Here is a 27,070-nt window from a genome sequence, read left to right as displayed (position 1 = left end):
TTGTTCTTTTTCTTTCAAATTCCCCTAAAATAACAGTCAGAGCACTGCTTCAACCTCATGTAGAAACCGATGGTGATTTGATTTTTGGTCTTAGCTGTGACCACGAAGTGAGTATTAAGTGCTAGTATAAATTAAGTTAATCTTGATTTCAGCTTTAGACCATTCTCTCCTGTAATAAAGGGAATGATGCATGACTAATTGAGGTTCTCACCGGTAAAATTTGGACTCCTACCTCACTCAAAATGGAAAATAATATCATTCCTCAGTCAGTAGCATAATAATCATATGGTATCTTTTCCTATTGAACTGAAAGATATCCTTGAAGACCTATCAGATCCGAAGTTGAACGTAATATCTGAAGCATCAACATGGTAAGGGACATTGCTTGTTGAAGGGAAAGAAAAAAACAAGGGCAGGAGACAATCTGCCTGAGCCGCCAAAGCTATACGAAGGTCCTGAATGTTCCTTTTTGGGCTGATGAAGACTGCTGCCTGGTAGTAATGGCATGATGGATGGTGTTGGAGGCTCAGAATACGCACCTGAAGATGCGGAAACAGGGAAAGTAAAACCAGTGCTACTATCGGAAGTAAACATCCACCTTCGCTCAGGCTTGCTGACAGAAATAGAAGCCAAAACTGGTTTATTCCCAAAGGACTAGAAAGCTTTTCAGGAGCACCAGTGACCTTTGAGTCATCCTGTCCAATTAATCGATCAGTAAGGCATTCTTTGATGTACACATATGAACTCTTAAGAGGGAAAAGAAACAAATAGAATAAATAACATATATAACAAAAGTTGAAGTACTTGATAGACCTAGGCAAAGTTGACAAATAAGACACAAGGTGAGGAATAATCCTCCTGGACTGTATTATGCTCATCAGATTCATGGCCCCAACCAAATTTTAAATTGCATAATAAAAGAATGTAAAATGATCGTATATCTTGTAACCAATGTAACCTAGAAAGAAAGCAGAAAAGTAGAGATAAAACGTTAATGTCTCTTTCACTTCCCATGTTGGGACATTGGGACAACAAAACAATCGAAATAATGTTGATATATCAACCATAGTGCACCTGTTTTATTATCTTCTAAAGCATGTCAGAGAAATTAGAGGAAAACATATTAAATTTCCTAAGAGATATAGACCTCATTAAATGCTTCTAGTTATAGCTTAAACTTGCTAGGAAGCAAGGCATGAGAATATTACGCTGCTAGATGATAAATAAGACCTAATAAGAACATACATGGTCATAGAATATAATATACGAATGAATGGAATACCTTGTGTACAATCTTGATCTGAGAATCCAGAGCTTTTCCAAAGCTATTGAAGACCCTCCATTATTGCCAAACATTGTAACAGTGTTATCAACTTCTAAATCTGAAGCAGATATTCTGTTCACATTCTTAGTCTCAATGGTACTCTCTGGAGAAGCCACAGAAAATGAGTTCCCTCTATGTTCATTCCCATGAGCAGAACTTCTGTTGCCAATTTAATCCTTGATTTTAGAAGAATCAAGTCCTAAATATGAAAAACTGTTGGCATCAGCATCTGAAGATTTTGATATTTTGCTTGAAGTAGCAACCTTTAACTCCTCAGACTTCTCCTCAGGTGTGACTAGGTTTCGCTCAAGGTGCTCAAATATTGTCCTGGCCATTTTACTGGACTGTGAACAAACAGGTGGGATATTGACCTCAGAGCTTCTGTTACTATCTACTGACTGAAAAACTGAAGAGCTACTGGTGCCTCCTTGTTCCAAATTATTCTTGATAGAAGAAAATGCACTTTTGGAAACATTGGAATTTCCCACTGGAAAAGGACCCTTCAATGATGAACGAGAATAAACACATCCTCTGGATTGGGCTTCGCTGGTGCCATCATCTCGAATCCTGTGAATGGGACCCAGAGATCCAGGCATGATCCGTTATGTTGCTCCTCAACTTCAAATGTGTTCAAACAATAAGCATAGGACTCGGTTCAAAATAGATGTAACAATAATAATCCAAGTCATCAAAAAGAAAGTTTCAAATTGGCAATAAATGCAAAATTTCTCCCCGCAAGAAGGAAGATGCAGAATATTTCTCACCCAATCAATCAAATATAATCATAAGAATAAATGCAAAATTTTAAATTTCCGCACCTTCATTTTAGATTTTGAATGAATAGTTTTAGAGTAAGGGGTTCTTGGAAATTTGGAATATTGCGAAGCCCAAATCTTCCTCTTTGACTGTTCGAAGTTAGATAACCACGCTGATCCTTTACCGTGGATCCTGGCCAGCATGTGGATGACTTAGGGGAAGGCAATGGAACAAATGGTTCTGATGCAAAGTCATCACTAAGCACCTTTTGCCCTTCATCTTTTGATATAATTCTCTTAGAACCTAGGTTTACTTCTGGTGTCCGGATTGCATGTACGCTTTTGCAATTTCAATTGGTTAGCATCCAGTTTCATTCGGCTGCAGTGTTTCATAGAACAAAATTTAAATAAACTCGAAAAGAGATACAAAGGATACAAGCACATCAAATTTCAATGTACCTAACTATACATATGTTGCGCATGCCAGAAGATGCAACTCTGCACATGCACAACTTTTGTATTACAGAGAAAGACCAACAGACAGACACAAAGACGAGATAATAAACTGATATAACAGAGAAGGAAAGGCTCCCGGGGGAATGAACAAACTTATATACATGGGAAAATATCCCTTTTAGGTTGGCAGCTTCAGGAACTTCCTCTTCCCAACCAGCCAACAGCTGTAGTAACTGTAATTTATGGTTATGAGCCCAGCCCTTATGTATATCCCCTTTCAATTTGTTAAAAGCTTCCAATAAAACATTTGGTAGACTATTTTTCAATCACAAACCTTTATTTTTAATATATGGTATGATTTCAAAATTTTAATTCAAAAGAAAATGCAAGGTTTCTACAAGCTTAACTACTCTTAACGTGAGGGAGTTGGAAAACACAAGCCTTTTAAGTTGGGATGTGTTGCAAAAAAACTTCAAGGAAAACAAAGACCTGGGGCAACATATTCTTAAGTTCAAATTCTTTATGAATGGAAGACACTTTTCACGTCAGTATTCCATGCAGATACCATTTTTCCAAAATATAAGTTCATTTTAATATTATCACCACAATTGGCTTAGGAAGTGGGGTTTCCAAATCCCATGCAGCTTTATTTGAATCATCCTGTTTTTCTTCTGTTAGTCTTCTCAAGTTGCAGGTAACTATAGGATCATTGGCACCCCTAGCAGACAGGACTAAATCCTTTCTTTTTTGATCATCTTTAGAAACATCAACAGCCCTTGAATTTATAATCTCTATCAGACAATTAATTTCTTCCCTGGTTATGAATTATAGATGTTAAAAGCCATTTTAGATGATAATCAACTCTTAAGAGTTAACACCAAGTGAATGGTCTCCTAGAAATACAGAAACAAACATGGATATGAATAAGCGTGCAGACGGGGATGACAGAACAAATCATTAATTTAATAACATAAAAGACCAAGCTTATCTATAATAGCTGGGAATATGACCATCATGATGTTCTTGAAAATATTAATACCAGTAATATTGGCCGAAACAAACATGTTTACAATATATGAACAGAGATAATGTATACTAACCAATAAGGCAATAACAACAAAGAACTCACCTTGAAAATGTTTTCCCCTCCAATAGCTTCTCAATTTCTGAAAGTCCTTCGTCCTTAATATCACTCTTAATACCGTTTCCTTCCTTATTCAGCAAATTCAGAACCAGCCTTTGATCTATCAGATGCCCCGCAAGTACCAACTGTTTGGAAACTCCAAACCAAATATATTTCATCATGCCAACTCGTTAGGAAAAGCTAACTTAAAACCAAAAAAAAAAATAAAAAAAAAATCACTTAGATAGAGCAAGCACTATGTGATGAACACATATACTCGATTTGGTAAAGAAAACGCCATACAGTTGAAGAAGTTTGATGTTCTCCATTAGGATGTTCTTCTATATCTTAATTAAAGTTCACTGTTTCCAACAGAAAAAGTAACAAAATTCATCATGCAATCATACTATCATAGTAACTAAACATTTGATGAGCAATTAAACAGAAAAAATGTAATCACTAGTTTTGTCACCGACAAAGCTACATTCGATCACTAAAAAACCCCGTAAACCACCAAGAAGAGAAACGTTTTAACGAAGAGACTCCTTTATTCAATATTTTAAAAATTAATAATAATAATAACCATGAGTTTGGGTTCCGGCAGCAGGAGCAAATCGTTGGAAGGTGTTGAGAAGAGAGAGGGAAAGATTCTAGTAGCTCCTCTGGCTATGACACTGTAAGCTCGAACGACCAGTATGGACAGAAAGCGGCCGCGAAAGGATTGGTTCTGCTTAGGACGGGCATAGGGTGTGGGCGGTGGTCGACGCGGCGGTTGTCTCCTTAGCTTGCCACCGACGCCACGGTCTGTTGTTTGGGGATCGGGCAATGAGTAGGACGGCGTCGTGGCTCTCTCCATTAGATTTGAGTCTCTTTCTCTCTCTCTCCTATTCTGTCTCAGCAGGCACAATCACGCATCTCACTCATTCTGCCTACTGCGGACTGCGAAAGCACGCCTTTCTCGACGCTTTCGATTTTTTGTTTAATGCATTTTGTTTTAAACATTTTTATATTATTGTGGGAGCAGATCCAATAGGCACATCCCACGTAAATGCTTTTTCTCGAGCTATTTAACAAATTCATAAAATAAGATAAAAACTATAGTAAAATCTTAGCTGCCATCATCGGCATTAAAATGTATTCTTTTGGAAAATACAAAATTGACCGTTCCAGTTTCAGATGTAGAATTATCTTATCTGCTGCAGTTGTACCGGTCGAATGTATTTAGTCAATGGTCCAGTTGACGGATAATTATCAAATTTTGCTCCTTCCTGAGCTCTCTACCAAATTTCCATGGCAAAGACCACTTGTGCATTTCTGCTCTGTGCCTGAAATAATGTTGAGATCTGACAATCATGTTCCCAGTCTGGAAACACCTAAAAAGACAAGATTCGTTGAATGTTTGTAGCCTCGAGATTGCTTAGCAAAATCTATATCACCAGCTCCGTGCGGGAGAAGGAGAAGGAAAGGAAAATAAGTGAAAGGGGATTTTTTTTTTTAGTTTTACGTTATCTTTTATTATATCAATTTCGAAGAAATTCAGAAAAAACTTCTTAACTATTTTGACTTTTTTAAAATGTCAGTTTTGCCCATCTATATTTTATTCCTTCATTATTTTTACAATTATAAGACATCGTGAACCTAATAATAATAAACAAGTGATAAATATTACTACATGTATAAAAAATATTATTCTTCAAGATTCAAATTTGAGTAATTATATTTGTATTATAATTTTTGTGTGTATCAATAAATTAAAAAATAGATATTATCTTATAATTATTGTAAATTATTTTTTTATTAAGTTAATGTGATTTCATAGTAGTACATATTCTAAGTACTCTCAACTATTTGACAATTAACGTTCAATCACCACTTGACAAACTAAATTATTAGGAAAAACACAAATATCTTATTATGATTTTGAATGATATTTTTTATATATCAAAACAAAATATTTTATGTGAAATGAACATTTTTATGTTGAAATATCATTAACAATTAACATTTGTAATTATGATTTTATCAAGAATATTGATGTTATTTTAGTATATTTAAATTTATTATTATTATTATCGTAAGGTTATAATTGAAAAATTATTAATTTTTAATCTTTTAAGATGTTAAAATTGCTTCTATAATTTTTTCCCTTCCGTTATAAGGAACCATCACTACAGCAAAACAGGTTTTGAGCAGCATTTCTTCAGTCATATAGTTGTGTTTTTAAGCGCCGCTAAAGGTAATGATATTTAGTGACATTTTTTTACAAACGCCGCTAAAGGTTATGATATGTAGCGGTGTTTTCTCCAAACGCCGCTATTTATCTTTTCCTTTGTGGCGTTTTGTCCTAAAACGCCGCTAAATGTTATGTCATACAATGGCGTTTGTGAATGTTAAACGCCGCTATTAACTACGTATATAGTGACATTTTTTATGTAAATGCCATAAAAGATCTATAACTTTAGTGGCGTTTTTCAAAAAGGCAATATTAATTATGTATTTAGTGAATTTTTTATACAAACGTCGCAAATTAAAACTAATTTTTCAGATGTTATTTTCTACTCTTTTGTTATCCAAATTTAAAATTTTTAACTTGTAGCATTATCCATTAAACTGGACATTCATAACAACAAACTTGAAATCCATAATAATAAATCAAAGTTTACATTAACGTAAAATATAATGTAGTTCAACATTATCAACTATAATAAACAATAATAACACCTAAGATGGTGGACTCTGGAGTACACCATCATCCAATTCAGATGCAGCTGAAGATGATGCTCGACCTTTGCAATTCTTTACTGCATCCCTAAGCCGTTGAAGCCGACCCTTGCAAACGGAGATGACCTTCTGACAGTAATGGCATTTGCAATTTTTTATTTGGAAACATAAACTCCCCTGAGCAGTAATGGCAGGGGATTACATTTTTCGGGGACTAAATCCTAATATTTCCCCATCCTCAAATCATTCAAATCCTCAAAAGATTACAAAGTTGTATGTAAGGGGTTTCTCTTCTTTTCATTCAAAAATAGAAAAAAAATCATGGATTTATGTTTCAACAGAAATTTCATGTCTTGTAACAAAGCAAGTACATCTGCTACTTTAATAATATTGAGTTTTCCATTTCAACCAGATGATGATCAATGCAATATATATATATAGCCCCATACGAAAACTGAATGAATCAGAGAGAGTAAAATTCTAGACAAAATGGAATTACCTCGAAACCAATATTTTGATACAGTTCACGAGTGGGTTCATTGTTTCTATGAACATGCACGTAAATCGGTTCCACACCTGTAACCAAATGACTAATTTAGAAGGGCATTTTCTTCAATTATTGTATAAGATGAGGTGATTCTAAAGGAAAATTTCCATATGCATTTATGAGAAACAAAGAGGAGAACACTATTCTCTCCTACCTCCTCAGTGAATTGCCTTTTGAAGTTATTGGCGTATCTGTATAATCAGGAATAGCTAAATCAGTACTATCGACGCATACATAAGAAAAGAATCGATTTCGAGAATGCTGCATTCACTAAGAGGGGGTGGGAATTGAATCAGATCCAATCCATCGTTAGGTCCAAATTTTCAGCAGCAAAACTTTGAATCAATTCACTAACATTAATTACATGTTTTCACAGATAGGTCAAACATTTTGTTTCTTTGCATAAAAGGGCTACTCCTCTTCATCATTATCCCTCTATGATTAGTTTCTTTAGATGATTCCAAAAAGATCAAAGTGTATTCCCATTTAATTGAAAAATTTTGGGAAAAAACTCAACATTTTAACCCTTACCTTTCACCTAGTCGATCCTCCCACTGAGCTTATGCTCTCAGCTATGCTGCTGTCTATCAAAAACAAAAAAAAAATTCCTCAGCATCAAAAGGGCATTTACGATCAAATAAAAGGTGATAAAAAAAATTAAAGATCAAAAATGGGTATGCCCAGAATTCTTCATCAAGAACGGCCTTGCTTGCAACGAATCTTCCGAACTCTAATATGCGGTCTTGATTCAGCTAATGATCCGACGGTTGCAGCTGGTCGAACCTAAGATTAGAGGGTCTGGGATTTTCAAGCTGGGGAACCAACGACTTTTGTAGCTGTATCGAGACCTCTTCCTTTTTCACCTTTTTGAATGATTTAGAATCAATTTTCCTAATCAATTATCCAAAAATAAAGTCATTAAATCTCTAAAAAGTAATCTTATTAGGTTAGATCTCACCTGGCTTCGAGCGTTGGAAGATAGGGAAAAGTAATCTTAAAGAAAATCGTGAGGCCGCGGAGAGTTGAGTTTAGGGTTGAGAGTTTGCTAAAGTACGAGTCTTTAGCAGTGTTTGTATAAAAAAATTACTAAATACGAGTATTTACCGATGTTTATTCAAAAAAAGCACTAAAATAAGAGTCTTTAGCGGCGTTTGTACGAACCACTAAAATATAATATTTAACGACATTTATATAAAAACACCACTAAAGTACGAGTATTTACTCTCATTTGTTAAAAAAATCATTAAAATATAATATTTAACGACGTTTATATAAAAACACCACTAAAATATGAATTTTTAGCAGTGTTTGTATAAAAACACCACTAAAATACAATATTTAATAATATTTACTGACGTTTGTTAAAAAAACACCGTTAAAATACTGTTAAAAACCCATTTTGGTGTAGTGCATCCAAGCGAGATTGATGCATCTTTTTTTTTTTAACTTAGTATTCCTTTTTTTTTTAACTTAGTATTCCTTTTTTTTAAAAAACTTAGTATTCCTTTTTTTTAAAAAACTTAGTATTCCCTTCCAATCATAATGTGAATCTCAATAAGACTACACACTTAAATTTAAAGATTTCAATCTTTGCCAATACAAGCAAAGTTTCTCTGTCACTCGATTATTCAAAAATTGAATTTATATAAATAAATAATCTCTTAAATATCACTATATACGCAGACACCATTAGAGAGAAAGAAGAGAGATTTCAATGAAAAACCCATTTCCCTATCTTATTTTCTCATTTACACTATATGCCCGGGCTCCAACGATGAGAGAAGTAGATAAAAGGCTAAATACAAAGGATCAAAAGGAAAACAAAACAAAAAGAAACAAATGGCATATTAACACAACTCAAAAAAGCTAAATACAAAGCTATGCCATAGCTAGAGTCTTAAGAAGCAGCAGCCAATGGTGACGGCATCGAAGGAGCTCCATGGCGAAAGCTCTGCTCTAATCTTTCACTCGGATTTTCCCCAAATTCTTCTTCTTCATCAGCATCCCAAAGAAATCGTGCGTATGATGCTAGCACAAAACTACAAATTCATCTCAAAGAATATATAAGTTCCTCGTGAATGGTGTACACTTTATTAAAAATGACAAAACCCCACTGTTTAAAATTTAGTTTCGGGGTATTTACCTGTCGTCGGGGGCGGCTTTAACGGCTTGTTCAAAGTAAGTTTCAGCTCTCCGCTTATCTTTGTGGGTTTCCCAGATCAGATCGGCGTACATAGACAGAACATTCCCGTCATTTGTATTTCCCAAGATCGCCCTCGCACAGTATTTCTCAGCTTCCACGTAATCCCCCTGTACCTGTCCCGAATTACGCGACTTTAGATCAAACTCGAAATTCAAAACTCGTTTTATGAGCTTTCTTTTGTGAATAAAGAATTAAATCGGTTTATAAATTAGCTTACCTCCTTTAAAAATCTTGCGTAATTTCCGAGGAGAAGTGAATTTCCAGGATTAGCTCCGATCATTTTCCGATAATACAAATCGGTACCATCATTAACGTTATTCGAATCCCAAGACCCCCATTCATTATTGTCACTGTCGGAACCACCAAAGCCGCCGCCGCCGCAACAGATCTTTCCCCCACCACCGCCTATCTCTTCCTCCAACCCATGCGAATCAGTTCTCCACCGTTGAAATCGAGCTTCCTTTATCTCCGCCTCTTCTTCCTCGACGCATATTCCATTCAAGAACACGTTATTAGTCTTTGCGGTTTTTATCTTGGGGACTACTAGATCCCTCAAATCAGTCTCCGACACTGCCCTCATCATCCTACGACTCGAACCGTCGCTCGGCCCTGCAGAAATGGAGCTCGAACACGAAACTGTAAACGATATGGTCCGGGGTATGGAAATCTTGTGCAGTAACTCGGGCTCCGGAGATAAATCCTTCGAGTGTGAGACCCATGAATTGAATACCGGTATCGATGAACTCCTTAAGAGCATTTTTGTGCCAAAATGAAATGTTGATAGAATTAAAGGAAATTTTGATAATTAAGCTAAAGACCTGGATGATAGTATTTTTTGGGACCTCGCTTCTCTGCTGCAACTGCCGTGCTAATGAAAGAAGTCGATAGGCATGAGCTGGGGCGGTGAGGATTTTTATATTCAGATTTAGCTTATGTACGGAAATGATCTGGTCCGTTAAATTTAGTAAAAAAGATTTGGCACATTGATGTGCATGAACCTTTTTTTTCTATTAAAGAGGTGTTTGGTGTACTACAAATTAACAAAAATAGGATTAGTTGAATCGTATATCCTTAAATTATGATTTTTTTAAATTAATCTTTAAATTTTTAAATATTTCAGTTTTATCCTTAATTTATGACTACCATTCCAAATTTGTCCTCAAAGTTTTTAACATTTTAGTTTCATCCCCAAACTATATCCTTCATTCTAAATTAGTTCCCAAACTTTTTCAACATTTCAATTTCATCCCAAATTATATGTATATACTAGTCATGTTCCTTGTTAATAAAATTGTTAGACCAAGCTATATTATTATATGTTTGAAAAAAAATAAATTTTAGGTTAAACTAAGGTTAAAAATAATTATATTTTTTGGATGAATTTAGGGATGAAATTGAAAGATTTAAAAGTTTGGGGATTAATTTAGAATGAGGGTCATAGTTTAAGGATAAAATTGGAACATTCAAAATTTTAAGGAATAATTTAAAATGAGTATCATAGTATGAGGATGAAATTAGAGTAATACAAATTTGAGGACTAATTTAGATTGATGTCATAGTTTGAAGACATATGATGCAATTAACTCAAAATAATAATATTCCAAGTTGATTTAAGTTAACATGTAAGTTGATTTAGATTTGATTTTGAATCTATTAAACGACTTTAATAGTTAAAGGATTATTATTATTTTAAATGAAGTGAGTTTAAATAAATATACATGTAAGGTGCATATATATTATTAATAAAAAATAATTTTAAACAAATTATTTTATAATCATCTCACACTACTAAAATATTAATCTTATTTTTTATTAAGATAATTGATCGAAAGAACCACAACAAGAAATTCCATTATGTATTTTACGGACACACCCAGAGTAGTTTCAATACATATCATAAAATTAGTTCATGCCAAACAGACCGTAGAGTTTGCATAAGCAAACCAGTGGGCTTTTCCCCAAACCAGCGCTGGATGGACAAGTACACCACCCGTCAGGTTGTTGACACGAAGTGTTTCGACGGTCCTGAGTGAATCTGTCCACGTGACACGTTAAAAAAACCAGCAGCGTTTCATGTCCCACGGGAATGTGTTTTTCCCGCGGTATCATGACAACGAAAACCGCCCGAGTTTTTATCAGTTTAATCAGGGGAGTGCCACTGATGTGCATCAACGGCTGGAGTTGACCGAGGTGGGACCGATAATGCAGATCAAAGCAAGTGAAGTTGAAATGGTGGTGGAGCCCCAGGGATTGGGCTCAACGGTGGAGACTGGAGAGTTTTAAGTCTATCAGAAGCCATCACGTCACTCATGGCGCTGGGTTGCACTATTCATTCATTATACTTATTAGTGGACGGCTTTCTGGGATTTTTGGGTCCCATCCAAAGTCTGTTTCGTCTTTACTCTTTCGCTCACCGACTTGCAAATACAGGGCAAATTTCGTCTTTTGCTATCTCAATTATTTCTTCTTTGAATTTATGTGATTATTGAATGGATGTGAATTGATGTTGCAAATTTCGTCTTATCTAACCTTAAGTTGAAAATGAAATGAATTTATAATTATCGACATAAAATTGATTGAAAATGAAAAAAAAGATGTTCATGTAAAAAAAATATTAAAAAAAGGACCCAAATTGATCAAATAATGAGACACAATCGTTAGCAATTAAGTGAGGATTATCATTATCATTAAAAAGATGATAAATACTACTACGGATTACAGTTATCACTCTCATTATCTTAAATATAAATAATAAAAATGTGAGAAATCACCATGGATATTATTGAGTTCAATCCCAGAAAGATACAATCTAAGCAATATTGTCAATTATAGGGAGGCGGGCTTCAAGGAAGTCGATAATCCCTTATCATATATCATCGTTAATTTGATTTTGTTATCATCAAACATGGTCTAAACTTAAAGATGTAACTTTACTATAAGAGTTAATTGCATCATATGTTTCTAAATTATAATTTTTATTTTAAATTAATTCATAAATTTTTAAATATTTTAATTTCATCCTCAAACTATGCCCTTCATTCTAAATCAGTCCTTAAACTTTGAACATTTTAATTTCATCCCTTAGCTATGACCATCTTTCTAAATTGGTCCCCAACCTTTTGAATATTCCAATTTCATTAGGCCAAGTTATATTGTTATATTTTTGAAAAAAATACAAAATTTAGGTTAAACTATGGTTGAAACTAATTACATATTTTGAAGAATTTAGGGATGAAATTGGAATGCTCAAAAGGTTGGGGACCAATTCAGAAAGATGATCGTAGATTAGGGATGAAATTAAAATGTTCAAAGTTTAAGGACTGATTTAGAATGAATGTCATAGTTTGAGGATGAAATTGAAATGATCAAAATTTTGAGGACTAGTTTAGAATGATAGCCATAGTTAGGGATAAAGCTGGAATATTTAAAAATTTGGGGACTAATTTAAAATAAGAGCCTACTTTGGGTGCCACTGCCACCAATACCATAATGGTAGTTATCAGATTAAATGCAACTTAATTGCAGAAGATGATGATTGCTGATCATTAGAACTGAGAGAATGATAGATTTGCTTAAAAGTACTGAGGAAATTCTTACTGTCCGGGTTAACTTATTTTTGTGCGGTGTTTTCAATTCTCACAAATTGGTGGCCCAAACGCTGCATTTTGGGCTTGTCACAGGAAAGTTAGCTCATCTTGTTATTTGTCTTTCCTTGACCCAGTTTCATCTTCTTTGCATGAGATTTTTACATATCTTTTTCTCTTGCTTGATACTTTATGCACCATACTGAACTTAAGCATATTGATTCTAATCTCATACTTTCAGGAAAATCCCCGTAATTTCTCCATGCCATGATTGCTTTGCAATATAAAATTGGGTGTGGCGTGTTCGTATCGTTTTCCAGGTACATGGACACATGAAATCCTTACTAGATGCAGGACTAGGATTGAAAAATAATTTATTACACCTTGTTGATACGTAGTAGGTTCATGTGAGTGTCTCTTCTTTTTCTTCTTCTACCTTCCCTTTTCCCTTTCCATACAAACCTACGCATTGCAGGCCCCATTACCCTTATTATCTTAAGACTTTTTTCAATTATATGATTTGATACATAACAGCAATAATACAAATGATTCAAATTAAAGCTTCCAGCCTCCATGCTTGCAAATGGAGCCCTCACTTTCTGTTTTCTTCACTCCTTGGATTTCAGTTGTTTTTACTGTGATTCGGCAGTTCAGTAGATTAGCAGCAATCTTCACCACTGTTTTGCTACTGCTGGTGGATACTCTTCCCAGTCTGCCTGCAATCTTCAATCAAACTTATCCCATTCCCACCAAATCAAACAACATAAGTTTAAGAATCCCCACATCCTCCAACAGCATATTCCTATAGGCTGCTATTTGGTTTTTACATTTTGGCCTGCAAATTCAAGCTTCTATTTTCTTATAATCTCTCTGCTTGATTTATATTTCATTTGTTGTTTCCTCCATTGACTAAAGAAAACAGCAACAGTTGTGAAAGAAAGCAGCAGTAGAACTACAAGTAGTAGTTGAAGTGAGGACAAAGGGCTACTATTAGGCAACAGGGCAGGGCTATTTATAGACTACCCTTTAATCAGGGCATCAACCCATGTGGTCTGCATTTCTTTTCTTTACCACTATCATTAAATAGCCTTCTGAAATTGTGAATTCTTTTAGCATTTGGGGGAAGAAATCTGTGCCCTCTTCTCACCTTTTTTTTTTATTCTGCCATTCTCACTTTCCATTCTAACATTCTACCATATAATAATCTAAAGCATAAAACAATCATAATTATAATAAGATGGAAAGTTTTCCTTTCTAGTTTCTTCCTTAATTTAACTACAACAAGAGACTAAAACCGTGTGTTTTGTCAAACAACAAACAGACACGTATCTTCTTCTTCTTATTGTTCGAACAAATAGATGCATAAATAAATTTTTTTAATATCAGTTGCATGTGTCTGTATGATAGCTGTTTAAAATTTTAATTACTTTTTGAATAAAATAAGTGGAATGACACAATAATGACAATGAATTTGATTTTATTCAGTCACTTCTTGTCGTCCGGAAGAGGTGTGAAGTATGGTGTCTCCTTTTATTAGTGTTTTGTTCCCTAAAAAGACATGTAAATGTGGCGTTTGGCAGTGCCAACACTCAGATTTTGCTGTAATTTTCCTGAAAACCACAGTAAAAGGTATACTTTGTGATCCGGTGTAGTTTTATAGAATAATCCAATAATTAAAAACCTTTCATTCATTGCATCCACCCTGTTAACTTACTGCTTCCATCTATCAAAAGCTACCTAACTGTAAATTTATAGTGTGTTAAACTAAGCAAAATTATGAGAAAATTAAGATCCTCTTTCTGTAACAAACAGATTACCAGTGGATCATCTGGTCCTCCATCATGTAGCTTAGGTCATTACTTCACCTTTTGTTTTTTTCCCTGTTGAGTACCACTGACTTTTCTGAAGGAGCATTCCACTTTGCGTGGAAATTAATTACTACTCCAACTACTACCATTACATCCCTTGGTTTTACAAGTTATCTAAGGCCAATAATTTTGGATAACGTAAACATGATTTCAGAGACATGGAGAGTGAAAATATATAAACAAAAGCAGAACATGCTGCTTACGGCTATCTAAATTACTACTGTATATGATACTTCATTATTGAGATTTTTGTACATGCATATCGTTATATCTTAATTAAGATAGAGGTTTGATTCAGTAATTCGAAATAAATACAGATTAAAAAGGAAAAGTGAGCAAAGAGTGAGTCAAGTCATCTTACAGAGAGATGAAAGAAGATGTAACTTCAGTCAATTCACCCTGGAACATGATGACAGAGGGTAACTATTTCTTGATTGTGAGACTTCAGCATAATTTTTAAAGTTATATTCTACGGGACCCACCTCACCTCCCATTCCCACACAATTCTGATCAAGAAAGATGCACTCTATTTTTCTTTCTTTTATTAGTTTCTGTCTCTTGTAGTGAAATTGATGGGAGAGACGCTTGAGGCAAACCCACCCATCATCTTCTCTTTGCCATCAAATTAGTAACACCTTCCTTGAGAAACAAACAAGCTCCATCCTCGAAGACAAGACCTGATGGCTTCATTTAAACACCACCCACTGGAGCTAAAGGTCGCTGTACTCAATGTCATGCTCATCTTTTACCTCACGTTTTCCCCTTCCAAATCAGGTAAAAGAAAACACAAACACCACTCAAATCTCATCATATATATAGATACACTCACTGTAAGATTCTATGCTGTTTTGTTGTTAATTGGTGATCCTTTTTTTTTCCCCTTCTGGCACAGTTGGGTCAGTATCTGTAGCAGGTAATAATGATAACAACAGTTGGAAGCAAGAGAAAATGGTTCTGGGTTCGAGGCCTCCCAAGTGTTTTAACAAGTGCCTCAGCTGCAGACCTTGCATGGCTGCTTTAGTTGCTTCTCCTAATCATAGAAATACTCGAAGCTCTTCGTATCAAGGTGATGAAAGCTATTATCTACTGGCCTGGAAATGCAAATGCGGAAATAAATTCTTTCAACCTTGAGCATATATATATATATAGCTTAAAACCCTGTTAGCTTACAGTATAGAACTTTGCAGTGTGGTTTTGAATCTTTGTTTGCCGATGTAGTGATGATATTGGTATCTGAGAATCTTATCATTCTACTTCTTCTAGTGTCATAAAACATAAATTATCTCTTTATTAATGGTTTTACTGTATTTCTTTTGTTTTAAACAGTGCATGCAATGATTATTTTTGGTGCATTTTTTGTTTTACTATTTTGATAGTATAAATTTTGTAAGCTTTGGGTGGAATGAGAAATCAATTTTTAAGATCAGAGAGGTGAGCTTGATATCGTCGTACTGTTTTCATGTCTCGAGAATAATTAACTTCAGTTTCTTAATTCACATACTGTTTAACTTGTTGACTTTTTTTACCACAGTTCCTTTTCATTTTTCATCCATCGGGAATTCATCTTTTGTGATGAAAGCACCATTACGAAAATAAAACTTTGATGGTAATCAGAATATTTTTTTTTCGAAATTGTATTTTTATGTTTAATTCACGTAATCTTATATTATATGAAATACTCTTTTACCAATAGTAATATTTTTTTATTAAAATAGTGAGAATGTCATTAACTTTAAATTCTTAGATAATTTTATATTCACCTACTTTGGACAAGAATACCTTTAAACTAATAATTTTTTTTACAATAAACATTCTAAATTCTTATTTTTTATACTTTACTCAAAATTATAAAAATAATAATAATATACAAAGAGTTTGATTTACTAAAATATTAATAATTTTGAGAATTTAATTTTTTTTATATATTTTTAATATTTTACTATTTATAATTTTATGGGATGAAAAAAATAGTATTATTGTAAAAATGTAATTATTTAAAATAATATTTTACTATCATACTATTATTTTTTATATTATATTATATTTTATATAAATAAATATGATACTTATGAACATTATTTAAAAATATAAATTTAATATATTAATTATATATTAAATATAATTTCTTCTCAAAAGTGAGATAGTATAACAATTAAAATATTTTTATGAATTTTCATTCAAATATTTATAAATTAATATTGAAGTTTAACTTTAAAATAATATATCACAAGAATAATTCGGTAAAATACGCATTCAAGTAATCTTATATTCTTTAATCAAATACTGTAATCTTATATTTCTGCTAAGTAAACCAAACAATGTAATATAATATTCTCATAATAATGTTACATTCTAATAATGTTATTCTCAAAGATAATCTTACATTCTGTGAATGAAAGGCACCTGAATGCTTAATGCCAGAAACCAAAGCTCAATCCAAAGAGTAAACAAAAAAAAATAGTTCAGCGCTACTTTTATTTTATTTTATTTGAGTTCAGCACTACTGAACAGTAGGATTCCACAAACTTTTCATTAAGATTCGTAGCCCGGAGCTTTCTATTCCTTCTGTTTTCGTTAGACCAGCTGCTGGAAGGTGGATATACAATGATGCATAATCATATAGGGTAAATTGCACATTTAATTCCACATCATCGTTGCTGCTAAACTTTTAACGGTGGGTATCAAATTAGAACATAAACTAAATGTTAGATTTGATTTAAAAAAAATTAGGTATTGAAATGAAATAAAAGTGATAGTTTAGGTATTAAACATGTAATTTACTCTTATATATAGTAGATTTAATAACTACTTCAGTAAAAAATTCTTATTTTAACTCTTTTATTTTTTTATCATCTTAGTTCTACTTTTAGTTCGTCGTTACTGATAATCCTCATTGGCTTTTGTTAAAATCTGATGACGTGTCCCAATAAGGTACCATGTAATATTTTAATCAAATATTTTTTTTGAAAAACTTAACTTTAGAAGAAAATAAAAATAAAAAATCCATAATTTAATAAAAAGAATTCAATTATTTTTAATAATTTTCAAATTTTAGGAATTTTATATTCTAATGTTTTTGTGAGTTTTATTTAAAAAAAAGAAAAAGAAAATAGGCATGATTATTTTTTTTCTTTCAAAATATAAATTGATAAAACTGCATTCCGATTTCTCGATCTATGGTTTTATATAAAATTAACTATTTTTTAATTTATTTAAATAAATATGCCATATGACGAGATGTCAAATGATTTTTCAACAAAAACTAATGAGCTGCTAATTGTGTTAATCAAATGAAAGTAGAAGGGTCGAATTTAAAGCAGTGTGCTGTTACTTTTAATCGTTTTATGAGATTGCAGAAGAATCGGGATATTTCTTTTGCAGTTCCAAGATGCCCTTTTTATGTAGCGGTTAGCAAATTAAGAGGGCAGTTCAGGTTTCTTGCTTAAAGAAAATTCCGATCTTTATCAGTATGATGAACCTCTTAATTTTATCAAAACAACAGATTAGTTGCAGTTGTAGAATTCTTATGCAAGGATTACCCTACAAGACATGGGACACTTGGAAGACACGGAGAGATAAAAACAACGAAAATGAAGGTTGTTATGGCAGATAAGAGAGGCAGAGCCAAAGCACAGCAATCTGGGGCACCCAAACATTTAACTTCTCTAAAGAGGTAAATTACAAAAGGAAACACTGGAAGACTCTTAAAAGAAATACTGATTCGAACAACGGATTTAATAGGACTGAAGAAAAAAGAAAGAAAGCTAAAACACCAAGTAGGTAACAGTTCCAGCAGAACACAACCAAAAGCTATGATGATCATGAGTGGAAACTCAAAACCATGACTTGATGACGGATCTCTAGGAACCATGGCTATGATATACAACAGACTCTCCAGTGTCATGAAAGCCTGCAAAAAATGAGATGGATCGGCCACTGCCAAACAGCCACACGTCCCCGGGAAAACACCAAGCCATGGAGCAACCAAAAAAACTGTGCTGAATATTGCTAGCTTTGTGAGCTGACTGACTATATGAGTTTCGTATTTCTTCCGTCTTTAACGACCCTCTATTAGAAAAGGATGTCACATCTCCACAAGCTCTCCACAAGCAACTCAACGGTTTGAGTGCTGATTGAATTGCAGTGCTGGAGATTCAACCCCACCAGGGTCTTGCCCAATTTCTGCAGGAAGGTCAGGGTTTTGTTTGATACCCCGGAACAACCTGAAAATGAAAGGACTTGCAGATTGAGTTGCCCTGCTTGAGACAAGGCAGCAACACCGACATCGGTGATTGCACTCCTTGACACATCCAGGTCGCTGAGGAAAAGACAATTGTCGGCAACTGCAACCAAACTTGCATCAGTAATCCTCCTGCAACCATCAAGATTGAGCAATTCCAGGGTTGCACCATGTAGCCTTGTCAAGGACACAAGGGTCTCGTCAGTCAAATTTAAGCAGCCACTCAGATTCACCTTCACAAGTCCTGACTCACAATTCTGCAGAAGAGGTAGAAGACCTGCATCTGTGATGCCGCATAGCCCGCTCAGATCTATATGTTGAAGCTGAGGGCAGAATTTGCCTACCATAGCCAGGCTGACAGTTCCAAAGCCCGGGCAGTTCCTTATAGAGAAGGATTTAAGGGAATTGCATGGGGAGGAAAAAGGAACTTCCAAGGATATATCCGTAATTCCCATGCACTTTACTAGGGTAAGAGATTTTAATCCGCAGTTTGAGAGGACACCGATAATCCCGGATTGTGCGACTCTGTTGCACTCTTCCAATTGCAGGCACTCAAGAAAACCTGCAGACTTGGCAAAAGCCACCAATCCATCACCAGAAACAAAGCAACACCTGCTGAGGCACATCTGCTTCAGGTTTTTGCACCCCTTTCCAATGGCTTCAAGACTAACATCAGTTACCCCCGAGCAAGAAGTAATAGTTAAAGAGACCAATCTTTGGAGACCCAGAGCATTACCCATCACCCAAAATCCCTTCTCGCTTACATTTTGTAGACCACTGAGCATTAGATTTGTCACAGACTTGCCATAGTGTCCGATCACAGCAAGAGAAAAATCCGTAATGCTCAAACCCTGAAGCTTAACCTTTGAAAGGATGGAAGATGCTGGTGACAACAGGCTTGAAACTCCATGATCACCAACAAGTGGGCAGTCCTTGATAGAGACAGACTGCAACTTGGGGCAGAGCTTTCCGATAGCTTGAAGGCCCTCATTACCAATCTTTGGGCAGGACTCGATGCTCAAAGAAGTCAAATTAGGACAGTTCTCTGCAATGGCAATTAGCCCCTTGTTTGAAACCAAAGGACACTGGGAAAGGTCTAGCTTCTCCAACAAGTGGCATTCTTTAGCTATTTCAGACAGACCTTCATCTCCAACACGTGGGACGTTCCACAAAGAAAGTACCTTGAGAGAGGGGCAACATCGGGATATGGCAGATAGCCCGAAATTAGTTACTCCACGTGAAGAGGTGCTTCCCCTAATAGAAAGCTTCCCCAAACCACCATGACCGCTTGTTCCAACGGCAACTGCAGCAAGCCTCGTGTCAGTTGCTTTCTTCCCTTCCAAGCACCTTGTAAGATAACCATCCTCCTCCTCAGATGAGAACATCTCAACATCTGCAGAACTTGACCGAATATTCTCCTTGACCATCTTTGATGACTCATATTCGCCCTTATGGATGCTGGTCAGAAGCATAAGCCAGTGCTTTGAGACACAAGCACAGGAGCTCCTTTCTCTGCCCCCATAAATGTGCGTAAAGATCTCCAAAAGGCATTCATCAGGAAGAACATGGATTGATGGTTGCTTATTCTGCTCAATCTCTGTTTCTCCAAAGATAAATGGGGCACTGATACGAGCTCTTTTTCGAGGAGGGCAGTACACATCCAGTTGGGAACTGATTGAGCACAATCTACCCAAGTCTGCGGAATTTTTATAAAAGGACCCTCCAGAACAGAAATCATCATCACCTGAAATTCCAGTAAACATATAATCATCACCTACTCAAAAGGATACAATGAGAAAATCAGACATATTCCTACAACAATAGTATTTCTTTTCCCTTCCAAGAGCAATCAAACAACATACAATCAAGATAGATTATTTGGTAAAAGCTTCCAACTTTTGAAGCAAATCTTCAATGATCCATGCCTTGCAATATATTCATGTAACTAATGAATCCTAAATCCTTTGCCTTCATTTTCGAGTTCAAAAATAACACTAGCTAAAACCAAATAGTGCTAAATAAGATCAAGCATATAAAAAACATCCAAATAAAGGTTGTCTACATCAAGATTATTATTACAGTTCCAAAGTATATATAGTCAATCTAAGAATTAAAAACATGTCTGTAAACTCAATCCCAATATTTACAAGAAAATAAAAAAGCTTACCACCATAATTAACAAGAGCAGGCATGGTTGAATCGCAAAGCAGAAACCTTTCTGAAAATCCTCAGACCCGAAAATGCAACACCCAAAAAGCAAAAACAGTAGAAAAACGCAGAGCAGGTGTAACTCTTGAAAGCTTGAATGCATCAGATGTTGTTCAGAAGTAAGAATACTCACTAAGTAGGGGAAAAAGAAGATACGTAAGAAAGAAGAAGAGAGAGATGTGGTGGGCGCTGAAACAGGAGACGAGAGTTCAATTTATTTGGTTGGGGAAAAGAGAAAGAAAATGCGGAGTTGAGAATTTTCCATTTGATTAGTAATTTAAAATTCATGTTTTTTGCTGCAGATACATTATCTGACAACTTGTGCACTGCACATGCAATGTATCTTTCCTTGGAACCTGTTTTCTCTCTCTCTTTCTTTAGTCCAACCAAACTACCGGTTCCGGCTACTTGCCTTTGAAATTCATACAGTGATTATGTAATCGTTTTGGGATTTTGCATGCTAAATTATTTTATATTTTATTAATTAATATTAAATATTACGTGGTTCATGTCAGGTCTGATTTCACTTTCTCTGTCTTAAATTTAATTGATATCTAATCAAGATTGATTTTAAGTAGAGAAGATCATTAACTTGTTTTACTAGTTAAATATTTATTTTGTTTAGGGGGAAAAGACGATGGTTTTCTTTTCTTAGTTTGATGGTTAAAGAACAAGTTGGACAATAAAACTCAAATTCAAAAGGAGAGTGACGGCGCACATTAAGATGAATGTTTGCATTTTCTTTATTTAATTTGGCGATGGTTTTCGTTCATCGACTACTAACCATAATGAAATCCATGTCTCTTAAAAAAACAATTTTCTTATAATTTTAATTTCATGTACTTATTTTTATAAAATATTTAATATATATATATATATATAGTAGAAATGTATTAAGATGTTATATAACAAAAATGATAAATTTTAAATATAATTATGATATAAAGTTGTTGAACCTTGATACCTTTCATTGCTTTGGTTCGGTAAAATAAATAAAAGCTCAAAACAAGGAAAATGGGGCCTAAATAAGCAAATGGGTTGCGTTAAAGACAAATGGAGAATTATGTACAATGAATTTGATTAGCTCTTTCTTTTAAAGAATGGGGAGGGCTCATATTTTATGCATCTATCTTATGCGGCAGGTCCAATAAATGACCGCAAACAAAGATGAGATTTGACCAATTGATTTTTTTAATGGAGTGAAGAAATGGGTTAGAATTATTGAATTGAAGGTTTAGAAAATGCGATTTCTTACATATATATTGGTTTCGCTTTTAATTTTTTTATATAAAAAATTCTTAGTGAAAGACACGTATGCATATATCTCAAGTAGAACAAAATTACTGCAAATAAAATCCCAAAAGCCTAACCTATTGGCGACGTGCAAATCTTTGAGCGGTCCTTTCGTCAGGAATCGTCGCTAATTTAAATGTATGCTGCATGGTTTTTTTCTTCAATAGAATTTGTGGTCCATATGAGTATAATTTTTTTTTGGATAAGTAAATTTTTATTATCCAAAGAAGGTCACAATACAGAGAATCCAAACAAGGATCAAATCAAACTAATTACAACAAAAGAATGATTATCCTATGCCCCAATTAGTCATAAGTTGCATATTAACAAAATCAAGACTATTAGTAACTCTATTCCTAAGTTGAGCACTAACAATCTCTTTGATTGAATAAATCAAATCATCAATTGTTCTAACACGTCCTTGGAATAAACGTATATTTCTTTCTTCCCAAACATAGTAAATGAAGGAGCATCAGGCAATCTTCAATATGGTTGTAAGGAGATTTTCCTTTCCAAGTCGAAGATGCCCAAGCAAGAAAAGAATCCCAAGACATATGAGGCTTATCCAAAAGAGAAAGATTTAGAATTCTATTCCAAAGAGCAACAACCATAACACAATCAGCAAACAAATGATTTCTTGTTTCAAGGGCATCATTGCATAAAATGCAAGAGCCAACGGTTGTAATTCCCATACGAGTAAGTCTTTCTCTAGTAGGAAGACGATCCAAGACTGCAAGCCAAGTACTGATACTGAATTTGGGAATATGAAGGGGATACCAAACAATCTTGTGCCAGAAAATTTTTCCATGTTTGATACGTAACTCTTCCCATATGCTTTTAGAAGAAGAAACTCCTAAATTAAGAATTGGAATGACCTCAGATCATAGTTTCAAAAGCCTGTTAAAGCAGTTGTTGAAACTTAAAATTGGGCAGAATTATATTTTATTCCTCATACATTCAATTACAACAAATAGGTCCTTGATATAAACAATGTCTTGTAACTAACTCAATAACTAATATCTAACAAACATAACAAACTAACAGAATGTGTAACTATATTTAAAATCAGTTAACACTTTCTACACTCCCCCTCAAGTTGGTGGTTGTAAAGAGGTCTTTAAACCCCAACTTGGAAACTAGATATTCATGTTGATGCACACCCAAAGCTTTAGTCATCAAATCTTCTTGCTGCTCCCCTGTCTTGATGTGTTCTGTTTGTATCAAGCCTTCTTGAATATTCTCTTTGACAAAGTGATAGTCTATCTCAATGTGTTTAGTTCTCTCATGGAAAACTGGATTAGTTGTTATTGCAAGGTCGCTTTACTATCACGCATTAACTTAGCTGGTGCTATATTTTTCAAGCCTAATTCTGCCAACAAACCTTTCAGCCATACTATTTCTATTGTCGTCCCTGCCATGCTTCTATATTCTGCTTCTACAGAGGAGCGCGAAACAGTGTTTTGCTTCTTGGACTTTCAAGAAATTAGAGATATTCCAAGCTTGATGCAGAAACCAGTTATAGACCTTCTAGTCATAGGGCAAGCAGCCCAGTCAGAGTCACAACATGCAATCAATCTGCACTCACTCGTAAGACTTAATAAAATCCCCTGTCCTGGATTTTTCTTGATGTATTTTACCACTCTTAATGCAGCTTCAAGATGTGATTGTTTTGGTTTATGCATAAACTGACTGAGGAAATGAAACATAGACAATAACTGGCCTTGTGTGAGTCAGATATATTAGTCTACCTATAAGTCTTTGAAAAATAGATTTGTCTTGCAACAGTTCTTCATTGCTACAAACTGCTTCATCATACTCAGCTGTAGTAAACTTCTTGTTCTGCTCAAGAGGTGTCAAAGCTGGTTTAGCTCCCCCTGCTCTAGTTTCTTCAATTAACTCTAGAGCATACTTTTTTTATTTAGCACAATTCCTTCCTTTGATCTTAGAACCTCTAATCCTAGAAAGTATTTCAACTCTCCAAGGTCTTTCATTTTGAAATTCTTATTCAAAATGTGCTTCAGTTCTGCTATCAGTTTCTCATTACTCCCAGTGATTAAAAGATCATCAACATATACTAACAAAACAACTATGTTATTCCCTTGTTGTTTAGTGAACATCGAATAATCATATTTGCTCTGCATGTAATCAGCTGTAACTAATGTTTTGATAGCTTCAAATTCTATTGTCTGGAAGCTTGCTTCAGTCCATAAAGTGATTTATGCATCCTACAAACCTTAGACTCCCCCTGGCTGCAAAAACCATCAGGAAGCACCATATAGACTTCCTCAACTAAGTCACCTTGTAGAAATGCATTGTACACATCCATTTGATATAGAGGCCAAGAAAATATGGAGGCAACAGCAAGAACAGTTCGAACAGTGACTAGTTTAGCAACTTGAGAGAATGTATCCACAAAGTCAACTCCTTCTCGTTGATTGAATCCTTTAGCAACAAGGCGAGCTTTGAAATGCTCAACATCTCCATTAGCCTTGTACTTGATTCTGTATACCCACTTACAACCTATTGGAACTTTCCCTGAAGGTAGAGTAACTATAGACCAAGTGTTGTTTGAGTCCAAAGCAGCTATCTCTTCCTTCATTGCTTGGATCCACAAAGGGTTGGTTATGGCCTCAGTATAAGTTTTTGGTTCACTTAAATGAGAAGTAGAAGATAAGAAGCTTTGAGTTTTATAAGGTAAGTGAGAATAACAAATGAAATTGGAAATATGATACTTACTTGGAAGAGATGAAGATTGGTAGGATTGAACATAGTCGTGTAGCCAGTTAGGACGTTTGATAGTCCTAGTAGACTTTCTATTAGGTAAACACTGATTTTGAGGTAGATGAGGTGAACTAGGATATGGACTTGAAGATGGAATTGGTAAACTAGTTGAAACTTGAGGTGATGCAGAAGAAGAATAAGAATAAGAAGAAGAGGGAGAATAAGAAGGTACAGAATGTGAAGTAGAATGAACAGGATTAGATGATACATAAATTTCGAGAGTAAGAAAATCAGAATCACAATGAAAGGCTGAACAGGAAAAAAAGAGAAGTATTAGTTAATGGAAATGAAAAAGGAAAGATAGTCTCATGAAAGACTACATCACGATTAACAAAAAAAGATTTTGTATGAAGATCAAAAAGAAGATAGCCCTTTTGAGTTGATGAATAACCCATAAAAACAGAAGGTAAGGCCTTTGGAGAAAATTTATCTTTATAGTTAAATTTGGTTGCATAGCAAAGACAACCAAATACTTTCATATGAGAAAGATTAGGTGATTTCTTATAGAAAGCTTCAAATAGACTTTTCCAATTTAGAACAGAAATAGAGAGCGTGTTATGATATAACAGGCTGTTAAGACACACTCACCCCAAAATTTTATAGGAACATGAGAATGGAATCTAAGAGCACGGGTTACCTCTAAAAGATATTTGTGTTTTTGTTCAGCAACCCCATTTTATTGGGGTGTGTGAACACAAGAGCTTTGATGAACAATACCAAGGGATGAAAATAGTTAAGAACAATTTTCACTAAAGAATTCACCACCATTATCACTACGAATATACTTAACTAAAGCAGAATGATGAGTTTGAACAAGAGAAAGAATTGCCTAAGAAAAAGAATTGCATCACTCTTAAGTCTCAACAAGTATACCCAAGACAACCTAGTGTGATCATATACAATAGTAAAAAAAGACCTATGACCACTATGTGTTGAAATCCTATAGGGACCCATAAGTCAATGTGAATTAGATCAAAAGGTTTAGGTGACCTAGATGAACTAATAGGAAAGGGTAACCTAAATTGTTTTGCAAGAGGGCAGACATAATATTGCTTAACAAAATTCTCATTTAAAGGAACAAAACATAAAAAAAGAGTTTTATGCATTTTAACAGAAATGGCATGCCCTAAACGTGTATACCAAAGCATTGTATTATTATCAGATGAAACATACATACAACCAGAACCAACTTTGCATTTAGATGATGAAAAATTAGAAATAACATTTGTAAATGACAAACCAGAAACAAGGTCTTGAGAGTTGAACAAATAGAGACCACGAGCTTCCCTACCAAACCATCTCATCTTCCCAGTGAAAAGATCCTGCAAAATGCAGAAATAAGGATAAAAAAATACTGCAGTTGAAGTCTTTAGTGATTTTTGACACTGACAACATGTTATGATTAAAATGAGGAACATACAGGACATTTGGGAGAACATCAACCGAGTTAAAATGAAAACTACCAGTATGGGTGTTTGGAACAGTTTTACCAGTAGGCATATGGACAAAACTAGGCTCACATGAAATTAGAGATTGCAAACAATGGATTTCAGACACCATATGGTCAGTAGCCCATGTATCAAGTATCCAACAAAGGAATTAGAAGAAGCAAATGAGCACATGGAAGCAATACCTGCCAGGTTAACTGCTGTATCAACAGAAGGAGTTTTATTCAAGAGCTCAAGAATTTGATGATATTGAGTTGTTGTGAAAATTGGAGCAGGAGCAGGATTAGCCATGCGTGATTCACCAGAACGGGACTCATGATCGGAATCATCCAGTGAGGGACTAGAGACAAGAGCTGCCTGAGAATTTCTTTTTTTTTGGGTGAATTTGAAGTCTGGAGGAAACCCGATTAGACGATAACAGTTGTCTCGCTTATGGCCTTTTAGTTTGCAGTAATCACAAACGCCAGTGAACCGCTTTCGATCAGAATTCCCATACGCATTAGAGTACATGGCAGCAGC

The 27,070-nt window shown here is 34.7% G+C and overlaps 3 protein-coding genes and 1 long non-coding RNA gene across 5 annotated transcripts in view; 1 reads left to right on the top strand and 3 right to left on the bottom strand.

The window, feature by feature from the left end:
* Positions 1-21,416, bottom strand: part of LOC120218980 (EIN3-binding F-box protein 1-like) — a 30,291-nt gene extending 8,875 nt beyond the window's left edge. Inside the window, exons 1-2 of the mRNA XM_039215842.1 lie at positions 20,989-21,416; positions 18,647-20,565 (exon numbers count right to left, since the gene is read on the bottom strand). Coding sequence (XP_039071773.1) covers positions 18,653-20,565; positions 20,989-21,013 — 1,938 coding nt within the window. The 5' untranslated portion in view covers positions 21,014-21,416 and the 3' untranslated portion in view covers positions 18,647-18,652. The remainder of the gene's footprint in view (positions 1-18,646; positions 20,566-20,988) is intronic.
* Positions 235-21,567, bottom strand: LOC120218984. The gene is made up of 8 exons (XR_005525273.1): positions 21,557-21,567; positions 16,083-16,089; positions 7,068-7,076; positions 4,242-4,508; positions 3,142-3,349; positions 2,143-2,458; positions 1,283-1,942; positions 235-695 (listed from the first exon to the last, which is right to left on the bottom strand). It is a non-coding gene; the product is annotated as an uncharacterized LOC120218984 (long non-coding RNA).
* On the bottom strand, positions 8,634-10,018 carry LOC120218981. 2 transcript variants are annotated; one of them, XM_039215844.1, is made up of 4 exons: positions 9,484-10,018; positions 9,347-9,444; positions 9,070-9,242; positions 8,634-8,965 (listed from the first exon to the last, which is right to left on the bottom strand). In XM_039215844.1, exons 1-4 carry the CDS (start codon positions 9,884-9,886, stop codon positions 8,824-8,826), a joined length of 816 nt encoding a protein of 271 aa, XP_039071775.1. In that variant the 5' UTR covers positions 9,887-10,018; the 3' UTR covers positions 8,634-8,823. The 2 variants fall into 2 exon arrangements, with proteins under 2 accessions (XP_039071775.1, XP_039071774.1); XM_039215843.1 differs by having other exon boundaries at positions 9,347-10,017.
* LOC120218983 (EPIDERMAL PATTERNING FACTOR-like protein 8) lies at positions 15,128-15,713 on the top strand. Its single transcript, XM_039215847.1, has 2 exons — positions 15,128-15,355; positions 15,474-15,713. Exons 1-2 carry the CDS (start codon positions 15,262-15,264, stop codon positions 15,710-15,712), a joined length of 333 nt encoding a protein of 110 aa, XP_039071778.1. The 5' UTR covers positions 15,128-15,261; the 3' UTR covers position 15,713.
* Positions 21,568-27,070: the final 5,503 nt, after the last annotated feature.

This window comes from Hibiscus syriacus, unplaced genomic scaffold, assembly GCF_006381635.1.
Source record: "Hibiscus syriacus cultivar Baekdansim isolate YM2019G1 unplaced genomic scaffold, ASM638163v2 tig00110202_pilon, whole genome shotgun sequence".
Taxonomy (NCBI): Eukaryota; Viridiplantae; Streptophyta; class Magnoliopsida; order Malvales; family Malvaceae; genus Hibiscus; species Hibiscus syriacus.
The sequence above is the reverse complement of the archived record's forward strand: the minus strand, read 5'-3'. Positions and strand labels throughout refer to the sequence as shown.

Excerpts from the sequence above, each read along its gene's own strand:
- LOC120218981 (XM_039215843.1), bottom strand. The coding sequence starts at position 9,886 with ATGCTCTTAAGGAGTTCATCGATACCGGTATTCAATTCATGGGTCTCA. Across the intron at positions 9,243-9,346 it reads ACGCAAGATTTTTAAAGGAG|GTACAGGGGGATTACGTGGA; the intron begins GTAAGCTAATTT and ends AATTCGGGACAG. Across the intron at positions 8,966-9,069 it reads AAAGCCGCCCCCGACGACAG|TTTTGTGCTAGCATCATACG; the intron begins GTAAATACCCCG and ends ATGAATTTGTAG.
- LOC120218983 (XM_039215847.1), top strand. The coding sequence starts at position 15,262 with ATGGCTTCATTTAAACACCACCCACTGGAGCTAAAGGTCGCTGTACTC. Across the intron at positions 15,356-15,473 it reads GTTTTCCCCTTCCAAATCAG|TTGGGTCAGTATCTGTAGCA; the intron begins GTAAAAGAAAAC and ends CTTCTGGCACAG.